We start from the raw sequence: 16,019 nt of genomic DNA, 5'->3' as shown, positions 1-16,019 counted from the left end.
TTACCTTTTGAAAGATAATTACTTGAAGCAGCATATGATGGAGAGAGGCCTGAAGTATGATAGCATGTATCTGGTCATAGAAGCAGAGAATCTATCCATAACCAGAGTGGCCACATTGCCTCCAACTGGGGAGAGGGATTGTGTGGTTTTAAACTGAGAGATTGCTTAATGTGAAATTTTCAGTCTAGAAGGAAATATAAGTGGACCTACAAGACAGGTGATTATGTAAAGCTTAGAAGGCAGTTTAACCACCTAAGTATATATACGTCCAAGTTACCATGGATGCGAAGTGCATATTAAAATTGTAATATCATTGATATTACATTGAAATATGTGATGGATACAAAGTGTAGAGAAGTGATGCATTTTATTCATACTGACAGCAACATGGTTAAAGCAGTGCCATGGCATAAAAACCTGAAAGGGAAGGAGTGCATGGGAGATAGTCAACAGGTATCTAGAAGAAATAATATTTGACTGTTTATACTCAATGTCAGGAGAATTAATCAGATAGGTGTTAGATGGATGAATAGTATCATTAAGTAAGAATAACAAAAAAAAAAAAAATATGCTGTGGGTAACAAGAATTAAAAAGACTGGCAAGCTCATGAACAGCATGGGGGGTCAGGAGAAAGGTGACCAGCATGGTAAAGAAGGCAAGATCAGATTATAATAAGAAAAGTAATGTTGTATTTTTGACAGCTTCATAGCTTCGTATGCATGCCTTTTATTAGTACATTTTATAAAGGTTTCACTGAGAGAGAGGGAGAGAATGAGAGTTTTTGCTCTCTTAAGGTTTCTACCTGGTCTCTGAAGAAAACGAACCAGTTTGAAACAGCAGTCAGGCCAGTGAAACCTTTATAAAATGCACTAATAAAGGCAAAGATATAGATGCTTGGGCAGTGGCTGTGTTCTTCTAAGTAGTGCCAGCTAAGATAATGATAATTCTGATGCTGAGGATTATATTCTCATAAGGCTCTCAAGATCAAATTTATAAAACTTTCATAGTTACAAACATTTAGCTTTGAAATAATGTTGGATCTTCAATGTCTACTTTTTCTATGTTTTTTTAAAAAACTACTGAATTGTTAATTATTTTTTCTTCCTATTTATATTATTATTGTATGGGCACCTCCATGGAGTCTAAAGACTCATCATGGGAGACCCAATTTATCCCCACAATCTATCATACCACTCTTTGAACCCATTAACAGACAAAGTGCTAAATGATTCTGGTAACCAGTTCTATTCATTCACAACTCTCCAAGTGAAAAATCTAGTCCTCATGCCCCTACTAATCACACCTTTATTCAACTTCCAGGGATAACTTCTTGTTCTGCTTCCTCTAGCAAAGTGTTGAAACATTTCCCCTGCATCCATCCATTCTGTAAAAGTCTTTAAGTAACTTGAATGTTCCTATCACATCCCCTCTTTTTTGCCTATTAACCAACTTCTGCAGTTCACACATCCTCAAATTATCCTCATATGGAACATTCCACAGACCACTCACCATCGTAGTTGCTTGCCACTGAATCCTCTCCACCACTTCCTCATCCCCAAGAAACCCAGGAGACCAAACCTGAGCACAGTAATCCAGATGTGGACATATCAATGATATATCAAAACATTCGCTATTACTCTACCTAATTTTGCATCATCAGCAAACAACTGAACATTTCCTTTCAGGTTATTTCCTATATCGTTTATGTACAAATTAACAGCAGCGGTCCTAGCATTGAACTTTGTGTCACACCACCAATCACGAGCTTTTACCTGATATCTGCTCCTTATATACCACTTTTTGATATCTGTCCAGCAGTCATCCCCTTATGCACATAACCAGTGTCATATCCATCCCCATTTGCTGTAATTTGCGTAACAGAGTCCCATGTGGTATTCAGTCTAATGCCTTCAGTCAAATCCAACAGATGATTGTGTAGCCATTTCCCTTATCCAATTCAGTTCTCATTCCATTATAATTATACAGTAAAATATACATATAGTATATATAAAGTATGATATAACAGATGTACTTGGCTGAAGGACATATTTGAAATAGATTAAATGACTCAAATTATTATTATTAACATCTGACCTCCATGGATTCAGAGATTCATTGGGAGGTACACACAACTGCACACAATGCTCATCTAACCATGCTTTAAACTGATTCAATGTGTCTACATTCACAATGCACTCAGGTAATGCATTCCATTCACCAACCACTCTCCATGCAAAAAAACCTTCTCCTCACTCCTCTGCTCACACTCTCCTTATACTGTTTCCAGCAATGGACTCTTGTTCTATCCTTCTCTCCCATTCTATGAAAAATCTCTTCATGTCAACCTGATAACAATCCCTGACTAGCTTATATGTCTCAATCATATACCCCCCCCACCCCCTCTTATTCACAATGATCTGCAACTTACATTCTCTCAATCTGTCCTCATACTCCATATTCTAAAGACCAATGACTACCTGTGTGAATCTTCTCTGGACCCTTTCCAACATATCCTCATCACCACAAAAATCTGGCGACCAAATCTGTGCACAATAATCCATATGAGGCCTGAACAAGACCTTATACAATGGCATCATAACTTCTATTTCTGAATGTCAGCATCCTCTGCATCACTGGCATTATCTGATGTGACACCTTCATAATTTGTGCAATGTGGCCCCTGAATTTCAGGTCCTTGTCCACCATAACTTCTAGATCTCTCATCTCCTCTACTTCTATTAAAGTTTCCCCATAAAGTGTATACTTTGCATCTAATCGTTGCTTATCAAATCTCAAAACTTTACATTTTGCAACAGTGAACTGATAGTTCCACTTACCTTCCCATTCATGCAATCTATTCAAGTCCTCTAGTAAGGCCATAACATCCGCTTGATTCTGCATTGATCTCCCCAATTTTGCATCATCTGAAAACAGCTGTATAATCAATAGTTAAACCCATCCCAATATCATTAACATACAAACTGAACAAGAATGTCCCCAAAACTGACCCGTGCTGCATACCACTAGTGACCTTTCTCGTTTGGGATACTGCACTCCCATATACAACTTTCTGATATCTATCCAACTGCCAGTCACTGATCCAACTCAGAAGTCTGTTATCCAATCCCATCTGTTTCAATTTATTTAAGAGGTTGTCGAGTGATAGTCTATCAAAAGCCTTTGCAAAATCCAAGAGATCCAAGAGATAAAAATAGAAATACTATTTTTTATTTAAATAAAGTGCACAACTAGTTTCATTTTAGAAGACTTCGTCAAATGCATTACATGAAAAGAGACATACAAAAAAAAAAAAGCTATAAATTAAATTGCCGGCATATTACTGACATTTGAAGGCATTCCAGATACTACAGTATTATTGGGCATCCAGTCATCTGGAACAAATCAGAGAACATCTAAACATCTAAAGATGTTCTCTGATTTGTTCCAGATGACTGGATGAGTGACAGAATTTTTATATCATTAGGTCAGTAGTATTAAGGACGTGACGAGATAGTGTGCCATATGTGATGTCTCTCATATGCTCTTCCAGACATAATTCAATGGATTTTTTAGTGTGACCAAAATAGGGCATATTGCTAGTGGTGCAAAGGTTGCACATCATAGTAATGCTATGATAAGAAGTACTCTAACATGTAGAGATATGGAAGTGCTTGTGCCACTGTATAAAGCACTGGTCAGATCATACTTGAACTATTGTGCTCAAATCTGGTCACCTGGTTTTCAGTGTGATGTGGAGACATCTCACTAGAGAGAAGAGAGACATCACATATGGCAGAACTAGAGCTAGCACATTATCTAATCAAGTCCTTAATTCTACTGACCCTAATGATCAAAATTCTATTACTCAACCAGTCATCTGGAACAAATCTGAGAATATCTTGCTTCTACAGCACCTCCATAGTGCAACTGGAAGAACGATGGTACGTTGTGCCCTTCAACTGGAAAAGGTCTAAGTTCAATTCTTGTCATGACAAGAGGAATCTTTATATGGGTTTTTTCAACTGAAGGTGAGTTAGTTGATCTCATATGGAAGTAGCAGGGTTTTTTTCCCTCCCAGAAATTTGAATTTTTCATCATGTGTACAGACAAATCAGCTTTGAGAAAACATTCAGAGACAAAAATATCAGTGGTAGTGTACTAGTGGTGGACAATAGATGGTGATGGTGTTGGTGTGGTAGATGATGATGGTAGTTGCGGTTCACTGGAGCCGGAGAGTTGCAGAGCAGGTACCCTTCCTTGATGCATCTTTGGATTCCTTAGAGGTGTCATGTAATAATAATAATAGTAATAATCTAATAAATTAAAGATATCAAGAAATTATATACTTGGTTTAATTCTTTATCCAAGTTTGCACCTGAAGTGGTTTCAGGACTAGGGCAACTCGTGGTAAAGGTGGTGCCTTCACATCACTTGCCTTAGTATCCCATAATGCAAAGCACATCTCCTAACAGACATATATAATGCTATGCATTATGAGAAGGTTCACAACCCAGACGGTTTCGACCTTTATTGAAGTCTCATCAGTGGGAGTCAGACTCAGAGTTGATACAAAGGTTGAAGTAATGCAGAAGTCATATTATTTTCCATTATACAAGTTGCCAAAAGGTGTCACACCCACTGATGAGACCCTCAATAATGGTCGAAACTGGTCTGGATAGTGACCCTTCATATAATGAATAGCATTATACATGTCAACAAGGAGATGTGCTTCGCATTATGGGATACTAAGGCAAGTGATGTGAAGTCATACCACCTTTACCATGAGTTGCCCCAGTCCTGAAACTACTTCAGGTGCAAACTTTTCTTTGCTTACACTTGGATGAAGGATTAAACCAAATATATAATTTCTTGGTATCTTTAATTTATAGTATAACCAAGTGAAAAAAAAAAAACTTTCAACAACTAACTATCTCTAATCCAGAGTATTTTAATAATAAGTGTGACACCTTTTGGCAACTCGTATAATGGAAAAAAATATGACTTCTCATTACTTCAACCTGTATCACCTCTGGGTCTGGCTCCCACTGATGAGACCGAAATAAAGATAAAGGTCGAAACCAGTCTGGGTAGTGACCCTCCCCATAATGCATAGCATTATACATGTCTGCAAGGAGATGTGTTTTGCGTTATGGAATGCTAAGGCAAGTGATGTGAAGTCATACCACCTTTACCACGAGTTGCCCCAGTCCTGAAACTACTTCAGGCGTAAATTTTGTCTGCTTACACTTGGATAAAGGATTAAACCAAGTATATAATTTCTTGGTATCTTTAATTTATAATATAACCAAGTGAAAAAAACTTTCAACAAATAATAATAATCTTTAGATGCTATGACGAACTCTTGCACCTCAATTCTCCATCACACTGCCTGAAGTAATTATCTCTCAATATATATATAAATTCCATTTTGTTCCTGCAATGTGAGCTCTTCCTTCCACTCTATATCTCCATAGTTCAAGTTCCCCATAACTTTCAAGTTCCCTTGACATGCACTCAGTGTACTAATTTCCTGATGCATGTATTCCAAATTATTCCTTTTAACCCCCCCCCCACCCTATAGCAACAACCAACATCATACATTTTGTCTTACTGGCCTTGATTTCACACCAGATTGCATCAAATGAACAGCCACCCTCCCACCTATCTCCTATTATTTTTGGCTTCAATTCATTGCTATTATCATCAGAATCCCTCCCCATTCTATCTTCACTGAAAAATACTAAACCCTTCACATTCTATTCCTGTAACTACATCATCTGCTGTTAGGCAAGTCTCACTAATGCCTATAACTTTCAGCAAGATTGCACTATCCAAATGCCAAAAACTCCTCCCTCTTTTTTCTGATACTTCTGGCATTAGTATACAGAAACTACAGCATCCCTTTAAGACCCCAAACACCTTTACCTCCATTTGGCCAAGCATACCAAAGAGCAAATTTAGGAAAACTAATTGCTTAATTTCCTAAAAACTAATTTCCTGAGCATGCATTTCAGCATGCTGAGTGAACAAAGCTTTCCAGACACCTAACATCAAAATCATTTAGATGCAGTCCATCAGCATTATACAAATTCTTTTTTCCATCAAACACAAGCCATAGGTCCACAAACTCTACATCATTCCTTCTGCATAACCTGTGTATTGATTCGTTTGCTATCAACACCCTTGACCTCAATTTGCCTCAATCACAGCATGAAAGGAGACCGACAGCTTTTACCTTCACTAAAAAATACACGTACTAACCACAGTGATAAGTTTCAATACGTAAATATTTCATCCCAAGTATCTTGCGACATCCTCAGTACAGTAATTCAAACAATACCAGGAATAACATACAGTTAGGACACATGATTACAATGGAATCTCAATGCGGGTTATCGAATTAAATTAAAATATAACTGGAAAAAAAAAAAGATAACATATATAAAGAGATTATTTTACACAATTTTGTATGACAATTTCCCATACTTCAGGAATAGCAAGAACATCATTGTGGTTTAAATTTGGTCTGTGTAGTAGGGCTTCAGCACTTTCTTTATATAAACGTTCATGTTTATATAAAGATCTATGTAAAAGTTTTGTCTTTTCCCAATGGATCCTATGGTTTGGGTTTCAACTCCATGTTGAGTGAGGCCAGATTTCTGCAGTTTGAAAAGACGAATGTGGTCTTGATGTTCCGAAATGTGTTTCTGAACAGATCTACCAGTCTGTCCAAAGTAGGACAACTTGCAGGAGCATGGGACCTCATACACACCAGGTAACATCAGAGGTGAGAGTTTGTCTTTAGGCGAAGGTAACAAGTTATAGATCTGTTTGATGGGTTTGTAGGTAGTGGCAAGATTGTATTTCTTCAAAATTTTTGAAAGACATTCGGAGATGCCTTTGACATAAGGTATGGAAATCCTATGGGTTTCTTCTTGTCTAGGTTGATGTGTGGGGAAGTGACTGATGATTTTTTGAGTTGTTTTAAGATTGTATCCATTTAGTATGACTGTATTTTTGATTATTTCTAGTTCTTGGTTTAGAGATTCTTCAGAGGAGCAGAATCTATGCGCTCTGGTAAACAATGATTTAATGATGCCAAATTTTTGAGATGGATGATGAGCAGAAGAATTATGAATGTAGCGACCTGAAGCGTGCGATAGACAGATGTGGCAATGGAACCATCTTCTTTTCTTTGAATGTGTAAATCCAGAAAGGAGATACCCTGTGGAGATTCTTTTTCTAACGTAAAGTTGATGTGAGGGTGAAGAAGGTTTATTTTATCTAGAAACAGGTGTAATTCTGTTCAGAATGATCCCAGATTGCAAAGATGTCGTCGACATATCGTAGCCAAATTTTTGGTTTGGGTACAAATGTGAAAATTTTTTCTTCAAGGTATTCTAGAAACAGGTTTGCTACGTTTGGTGATAAGGGAGACCCCACTGCTGTTCCTTCCTCTTGCTTGTAAATTTTACCTTTCCAAGTGAAGTAACTGGATGTAATAACAAATTTGAATAATTCAACAATATCAGGCGGAAATTTTTGAGTTAATAACGCTACTGTTTCTTTATGGGGAATGTTAGTGAAGAGGGAGACAATGTCGAAGCTAATTAACATGTCAGTTTTTAACAGTTGAATGTCTTTTATTTTTGCGTGAAACTCTGTGGAATTTTTAATTGATGAGGTAGAGTGGCCTATGTGAGGACGGAGAAGGTTAGATAAGAATCTGGATAAGTTGTAAGTCGGGCTGCTAATAGAATCTACGACGGGTCTGAGTGGAACATTATTCTTGTGTAGCTTAGGTAAGCCATATATTCTAGGAGGTCTAGCATGGTATGTCTTGAGTTTTTTAATTGTTTCTTCATCTAAGGAAGAGGTTTCATCAAGTAACTTATTTAGTTTTCCTGAGTTGTCTTTTTGTAGGATCATAATCCAGTTTGGCATAAGTATTTCAATCTTGAAGTAGTAAATTCATTTTTCGGTCATATGAATTGGTATCTAGAACCACAGTGGTATTTCCTTTGTCAGTTCTAGTGATGATTATGTTTTTATTACATTTTAAGGAGATAAGAGCTTTCAATTCTGATGGTGGGATATTTAAGTCGAAAGGTTTGTCATAGATTATTTTTGCTGCTTCAAAATGAAGTCTGTTGGCTTCAATGCTGGAAAGATGGCCGATGTTTCTCTCAATGTTATGTATAAAATCTAAATATGGAAAACATTTAGGTGAAATTGCAAATTTATGATCTCTTGCTAGAACATTTAATTCATCTGTTGTTAGTGGATGGTTAGATAAGTTGACCACCCATTTTTCCATCGGTAATTTGTTAGTAATCTTCTTAGATTGATTTAGCAAGTTAAGGTATTTTTTATGCAAATTAATATTACTTTCATCAATGTTCTGTTAAATATTCCGTAATATTTAACGTATTACGGAACTAGAAGCAGAATTATCAAATATGTTAAATCAAGAACTGCTACAATTGATTATAATCAATTGTAGCAGTTCTTGTTGTTTTTTGAGATACTGATAATTATCAGTATCTCAAAAAATTTGGGGATAACAGCATTTGATACATTTTACATTTGACACATGTTAACATTAATTCTGACATTATCGTTTTCCATTTTACCATCAATACTACCTGCTCTACTAACATTTGCTTCATTACTGCCACCTAACCAGCACTTGCTGTAGAAGCACTTAATACAAACTTATTAACCGGTTTCACTCTTCTTCCGTAAATCCTTTAATTTTTGCATCACACACACACACACACACACACACACACACACACACACACACACACACACACACACACACACACACACTGCCCTGTACAAAATTACATAAATTCAAATCACTCAAAAATAACATCTTTGCCACCATTGTTCTGCCATGCATTGGCACCATACCAACAATATCATACTTAAACAAAAAAAAAATACAACTCAGTCAATCACATACTCATAAAAACTGCAATGAGTTAATCTAATATTATTAACTAAAACATGAGGTCTGCGCGGTTAGCCTAGTGGCTATATGCTTCACAACCATATGCCTGGGGAAGGAGTGTCCTAGATTCGATTCTCATTGATGATGTGAGGAGCTTAAGGATCTTCTCAGTCATAGCCAAGTTAGCTGGTCTTGGGCATGGACAGCGGGGTTTTCCTCCCAATTTATATGGGGTTTTTCATCACACAAGCAGGCAAACCGGCCCCGTGAACACACAAGCTACAGTTAAAAATACATACTTAATCCCTCATTAGGAGGACTCAACCAGTCCTAAGGGGCGGTCAAGGAACGGGGTAACCCCACATGAATAAATAAACTAAAACATGACTTATCTTTTGGCAGCTGTAATAACAGCACAACACATACAATATGCCCTTTTACCTTTTGTATCAAATCTCATAGAGGAAAGGTCGTATAACTTATGGATGGTTAGTGTTGCGTGAGCAAAAATATTTACATTGTCCATAATCAGAATGCATAGACTAAATCAGACAGTTGCCATAAATATTTATGATGGTTATAGTATAGTTCACTGTTTAATTATATCATGCTCATTATTGTACTGCATGAAACAAATACCTCATAAATGAACATAACTTGAATAACATTATCACACATGACAGCTCCAGAGAGTCCAAGGACTCATCGTGAAAGGGCAATCTACTCTACTTCACTAAATGCATCTCACCCTCTCACTACTGCTTAATTCTCTCACTAATATCTCACATTTTGTTTACAAAAAAAGAATATATCTGAAAATTCAACATAACAGAATGAAATCACTTACCTCTCGTATCATAGAAAACAACACCTGCAAAATGGTTCAATCCAAAAGAAGTATTGATGTCTGACTTTGGTTTTAGGTAATTTTTGTTTGGTCCATGTGTCTTATGAAGTTTATTGAGAAGGGTCTGATCTGTACCCTGAAATGTGAAATAAATTCAGAAAAATGAAACATTAAGTTGGAGTTGAGAAAAAAAGAGTCTGAATCTATTGCAGTTAACTATCTTCAGATAACTGGTGATAATTGTAAAAGCAATAAATTAAAAAAAATTAAAAAAATTAAATTAAAAAATAAAATAAAAATTCTTAGCCTACCCACAGTAATAATGTAACAAACTCTCGGTTGGTGCGGCTTAAGGAAAATACACCTCTCTGATGCTTCGAGTTCCTTAGTACTGAGAGTTTTTGCTCTCTTAGATTTCTGCCTAGTCTCTGACAAAAACCGATGAGTTTGAAACAGCTGTCAGACTAATGAAACCTTATCAAAATGAACCAATAGGAGGCGAATATACGGGTGCTTTGAGTGTTCATCACTCCGATAAGGTTTGGTTTGGGCAACTCTTAGTGTGGCTGTGAGTGTATTCCCACAAGCTCTCTGGTCAGTTTTCGCACGAAACTTTTATAGTTTCTGTATTCGGTTGAAATTGTGTTGGATTTAATATCCACTTAATTAACATAATTTTGCATCGACAAAATGAAGCCTTTGGCTCTTTATTTTAGTAAAAAGCTATAGTGACAAAGATTATACATAAAAATTATCATTATTATCATTATTAGTATGGGCAACTCCAAGGAGTCCTTAGACTCATTGAGGGAGGACCTAACATCATGTCAAGAACAACTATTCATCATTCACACATTATCTATCATACTTTGCCTTGAACTCATTTACAGGCATGGCACCAACAACAGACTCTGGCAGCTTATTCCACTCATTCACCACTCTCCAAGTAAAAAACCTAGCTTTAACATCCTTGCTAACCACACTCTTGCCCAGCTTCCATGGATGGCCCCGAGTCCTCCCACCACCAGTCCTATTCTCAAAAATATCTTCTGAATTAATCTTATAGAAACCCTTCAGTAATTTGAATGTCTCAATCATATCACCCCATTAGTATTCCAAATTATGAAAAACAATTTTGATATGTCCTACCATAGGCCAATATCATTAATAACGAGATTGAAAATATGTGACTAAATCTATCAACTAGATCAAAATAACATTTACAAGACTTTTGAATTAAAGTTGAGCTAAACAGTCACAAATGGAGATGACTGGGTTTTTACTCTCTGCAAAACAGATAAACTATGCTAGAGAATACATACAAGCGTGTTCAAAAAAAGACCAAACTTTTGCTATAAAGACTTTATTGCTCATTTTACAATAATTTAAGCACTGTCCCCTTCAAAGTCCCCTCTACTGGTAAATATACAGTTCCCAACGTTTTTTCCATTGTTGGAATGCTTCCTATCAGACAAATTATAGCGACTACAACCATGTTAGAAATAACTATTATAATTTCCTGACGTTTTGACCTTCATATTAAGGTCATCATCTGGCGTATACACATATATACAGAGACAAGCTATATTACATTTCACATAGTGTGCTAAAGAGACAATGATTTGATCAACGGTTATTCTACTGGCCTGACCTCTCTAGTGAAAAAATAAAATAAAATAATAAATGAAATAAAATAACTACTTCGAAGATATATTCTGTTTATGAAAACATGAGAGGAAAATTTTTTTTTCCCACATAGATAGTTTTATTACAGCAAAAGTGATGTTCTGATTTAACATGAGAATTGTTATATCAGATTTAAGATCTTGGATTACCTATAGTCCTATTTACAACTAACTCTTAGGGAGAAATGTTATGTGGGTAGAATACGTGCCTTCCATATTCTTGGGATTTTTAGACCGTCGTTATTGTTAAGATTAGGGTGTTGATAAGAATTTCACAGGCCTCCTGAAATTTATGTTCATACCACGTTTTGGTGTGATGTAAACAACAAATATTTTTCCAGTCAATTCTATGTAAAGTATTCAGGGCATGATCAAGCCCTGAATACTTCCATATTTAAAAATACACAGCTTGGTCACTGACATTATGATGTTATTTTGTTCCGTTTTGAGAAGAGAGGACATGCCGTCCATTGTTGTAATGGGCTTGCAGGCGATTTTTATGACCAGTCATAAACAGCAGTATTCTCTTTCCTGAATGTTGAAAGATTTTGATGTCTGAAAATTACCGATCATCCATGAATACTTCCACGTTTAAAAATACACGGCTTGGTCACTGACATTTGCTACATAGATGTTATTTAGGCATTCTGGGTCTGAGCTGTTTTGACACATTCACAAATATTATTCTCCTCAGAATAATTCCACTATAAAATATTTATTAATGAAAAATGCTTGGAAAACTAAAATGACAAATTCCAGGAGAACTTCTTGCAGACCACTATAATTGATACCAGGGCCTAGTGGTTGAGAAACACTGTTTTAGAGATCCTGCTTAAATAGACACAGTAAAAACAAAGGTAAATGCAGTGGCGGCCCGTGAAGCTTTAAGTGGGGGTGCTGCCTATACAAAATAATTTTTTTTAAATTAATTTTAAAAAAATTTATTAATAAATAAATCTGTAGATTTATTTATTAATAAATTGGTTACTAATTAGGAAAAAAAATAATTTTTTAAAAATTATTTTGTATAGGCAGCACCCCCACTTAAAGCTTCATGGGCCGCCACTGGGTAAATGGCTGCCAGTTTAACGTGGTCAAGTGTAAGATTGTACATTATGGGATGAAGAGATTAAGCTGTGTAGTATACTAATGGAAATGAACAAACTAAGAAATTAATGCACCCAGGGATAAAGGCCAAAGCCAAAACAGCACATCATATTATAAGGCTCTTGAAGAACATACTAACAAGCAGAGACAAGGGTGTTATTATTATTCCCCTTTATAACTTTAATAAGGCCACTGGACTACTGCATGCAGATCTGGATTCAAAGGTGATGAAATGGTGAAGAGGATCCAGGAATGAGTAACTAAGAGTCACAAGTGTATAGAATGTTCCCTAGGAGAATGAAAATACAACTGCTAACCACACTCTTATACAATTTCCAGATATGACCCCTTGTTCTCTTCTTTCCTGGCATCTACTGAAAAAAGTCTTGCATGTCAATCACATAAAATCCCTCTAATAAAAGACTGATACTTAAGACTTTTCAGTGCATGGCAGGAGAAAGAGAATAAGGAGTCATCCCTGGAAATTGCATAAGAGTGTCATTAACAAGACTTAGGACCAGATTTTTTGCTTGGTGAGAGGTGGCTGTGAGTGCTTTGTCAGTGAATAAATTCAAGGAGAGGTATGATAGGTTTTATGTAAACAATGGTTAGTATTTCCTACAATTCTTTGACTCCATGGAGATGCCTGACACATAATAATAATTATCAAAGTGGTAGTGAGTTAACATTGAAAGAATTTAAGATGTAAGACAGACATCCCAATTCAGAAAACAACTTGAGATTGTGAGAATTACAGAACCATTGCTTTAATTTCACATGAAAATAAACTTATGCTGAAAGTGATCCAACAAAGGCTGGAACCATATGTGAATAGAGAAATGCCACAAGAACATGCAAGCTGTAGGAGAGACCAAATAGCAAACATGAGATGGATAATGAAAAGAACAAGAGAATTCCAGAAGGAGGTATTCATCTGTTTTATGATTATAAAAAAAGTTTCTGATTGAGTGGATCACAGAATGTGGATTAATGAGATCAATGGGAATATATGAGCATCTAAGTCTCTTGATAAGAGCTGTTATGACAACCAAGAAGATTCAGTAAAAACAGTCTTTGGAGAAACAGACAGTGTTTGAGTGGAAAAAGGGGTGCAGCAGGGTTGTATACTTTCACCCTATCTTTTTAATATTTATAGTGAATATATTATGAGAATGGCTAACTTAGACAAAGATTCAGCTGGAATTAGGATTATTATTATTATTATTACTCAAAACCTCCAGGGAGTCCAAAGACTCATTGAGGGAGAGCAACTACTCTACAACTCTTAATCAACTACAACTAACTGCAATTGCACCAATGCCATCTACAGCCTACCACCACCACTAGTATCTCCACAGACAATCACAAACATCCATGCCCAAGACGGAATTCGAACCTGCAGCCTTTAAGCTAAAGAGCGGATAAGTGGCAGAAAAATAATTTAAGATATGCAGATGATACAATCCTCAGAGCAGAAATAAAGGTCTGGAAAAGATGATTCAATTGGTTAAGAGGGAAAGTAACGAAGCTGGGGGTTGATTTAAACATCAGCAAAACAAAAGTAATGGCTTCTGGCAATTTAAATGAATTTATAATAGAGGAAGATAAAATAGAAATCGCTGAAAGTTATGATTTACTGGGATCTAGAATCAGAAAAGATGGTGAATGTGAAGATGAAATTAAAAGAATAGTCATGGGTAAAAAGAGCTATGTTAAACCTGACAAAAATTACATAGGCCTGCAAAATTTGAGTCATAAAAAGTTGTCTGGAAACTATTAATTGTTTCTGATTTATTTTTGATCACTGATTTCAAATATCTCTTCCATTTTTCTTTATCACGTAAAGATTTTTCACAAAATGGATCTCAATATTACAGTAAAATAGCTTTAAAACGCAATATATTAAGTAAAATAACAGTATTTAAAATTTTCCATAAACATTTTTGGAATGAAAGTATTGAAAAAAAAAGTTTTTAATTAAAGTAATTAAAGATTAATCTTTTTTGCTACTTCATCTGCAGTTTCATTTCTCTTTAATCCCACATGGGATGGGATCCATTCAAAAATTATTTTGCACATATGTATTTAAAACACTCTCCTTCTTTCAACAAAGCCTTGACAAATTGCTTCATCAATCCCAGCTTTATGTGAAAGGGGATAAAAGGATTTTTTTCCAAGAAACCAAAGTTTTGTGTAACACATTTTTACTTCAAGGTTCTAATGCGACTCTTTCTGGCCATTCCTTCTTGATCCAATGTTGCTCTCGATCTCGGCTGTCCCACTCGCACAAAAAGCAGTATTCAGAGTATCCTCTTTGTTAGGTGAATTTTTGCAACCTCTTGAAGCCATTACAAACACCACTTAAAACACAGTTAAACAAATTTTAACAAATGACATCAACACTATTACACGACACTGCGTAAAAACATTAAAAAAACACAAACGCATTAAATTAAATCTTCACACTAACTTGAAAATATGCCATCTTTCAGAAATATGATAACTGCCGTGGTCAACGACTAAAGTTCAACTAAAGAATCATACAAGAAAATGTGTCTGTGATAACAGGAAAGTCATCCATTATCTTGGCGAATCAAATTCAAAGTAGCCACCTGCACTTTTATCTGAATTCCTCACCACTCTCCTATCTTAAGAATGAGAAGTTTTGTGGAAATTTCTTTATTTACCATAAAAAGTACTTCAAAAAAGTACTCATACAACTAATTAGCTGTAAATGAAGGGGAATGAAAATAAATACCAATGTGCTGAATTTAAATCCAAATACTACTAATAAAAATGATAAAATTACTACTACTAATAAAACTGGGTAAAATTGGTGGGTGATGGAATTTTTTTACTGTCTTTTCTGAACTCAGCATCTAAAAATCTATAAGAATCAATTAATACTTCTCAGACAACTCTTCCATCACAGGCCTGTGTAATCACACATGCCTACTTCATAGGCTCCTTGCACTTTGATTGTTAATAACGGTCTCTCTTTTTTCCTTTTTTTTTATAGTAACTTCTTTGTTACTTGTCATCTTTATGTTATTCACTTGAAAGAAGTCACGCATCCTTTGTGATGAAACTGGATTCTTCGTTTTTATTTGCTAATGACCAATAAAAACTCAATCCTTTTCATAATTGAACCCCATGACCATAATTTCCATTGTCAACATTTTTAATAAAGACATTCGTGATCACGCAGTATGGAACACAGGAAAACATTCCTGCATGTGAGTTTATATGATAACATTGCTAACTGTATCATCATGCTGCATAGTCTAGTAATAAGAGAGGAGTTTGCTGTAGCCATTTGCTGAACTTTCTGAGTATTTTGTTAATAGATATGCAAGTTTTTCTTAACTGGTTCCTCAGCAAAGCTTCTCTCTAGTATTATTATGGGAGTCATTTTAATTAGAC

General features: G+C 35.6%; 1 protein-coding gene across 2 annotated transcripts in view; it reads right to left on the bottom strand.

Moving 5' to 3' along the window:
• ck (unconventional myosin-VIIa ck) overlaps window positions 1-16,019 on the bottom strand; it is a 526,896-nt gene that overhangs the window by 316,324 nt on the left and 194,553 nt on the right. For both annotated transcript variants that reach the window (XM_090413984.1, XM_090413985.1), the window contains exon 13: window positions 9,805-9,940. In XM_090413984.1, coding sequence (XP_090270110.1) covers window positions 9,805-9,940 — 136 coding nt within the window. The remainder of the gene's footprint in view (window positions 1-9,804; window positions 9,941-16,019) is intronic.

The sequence above is a fragment of the Typopeltis vanoorti genome, chromosome 24 (assembly GCF_054136105.1).
Source record: "Typopeltis vanoorti isolate ZY-2024b chromosome 24, IOZ_Tvanoo_1.0, whole genome shotgun sequence".
Classification (NCBI taxonomy): domain Eukaryota; kingdom Metazoa; phylum Arthropoda; class Arachnida; order Uropygi; family Thelyphonidae; genus Typopeltis; species Typopeltis vanoorti.
This window is presented reverse-complemented; position numbering and strand designations above follow the sequence as displayed.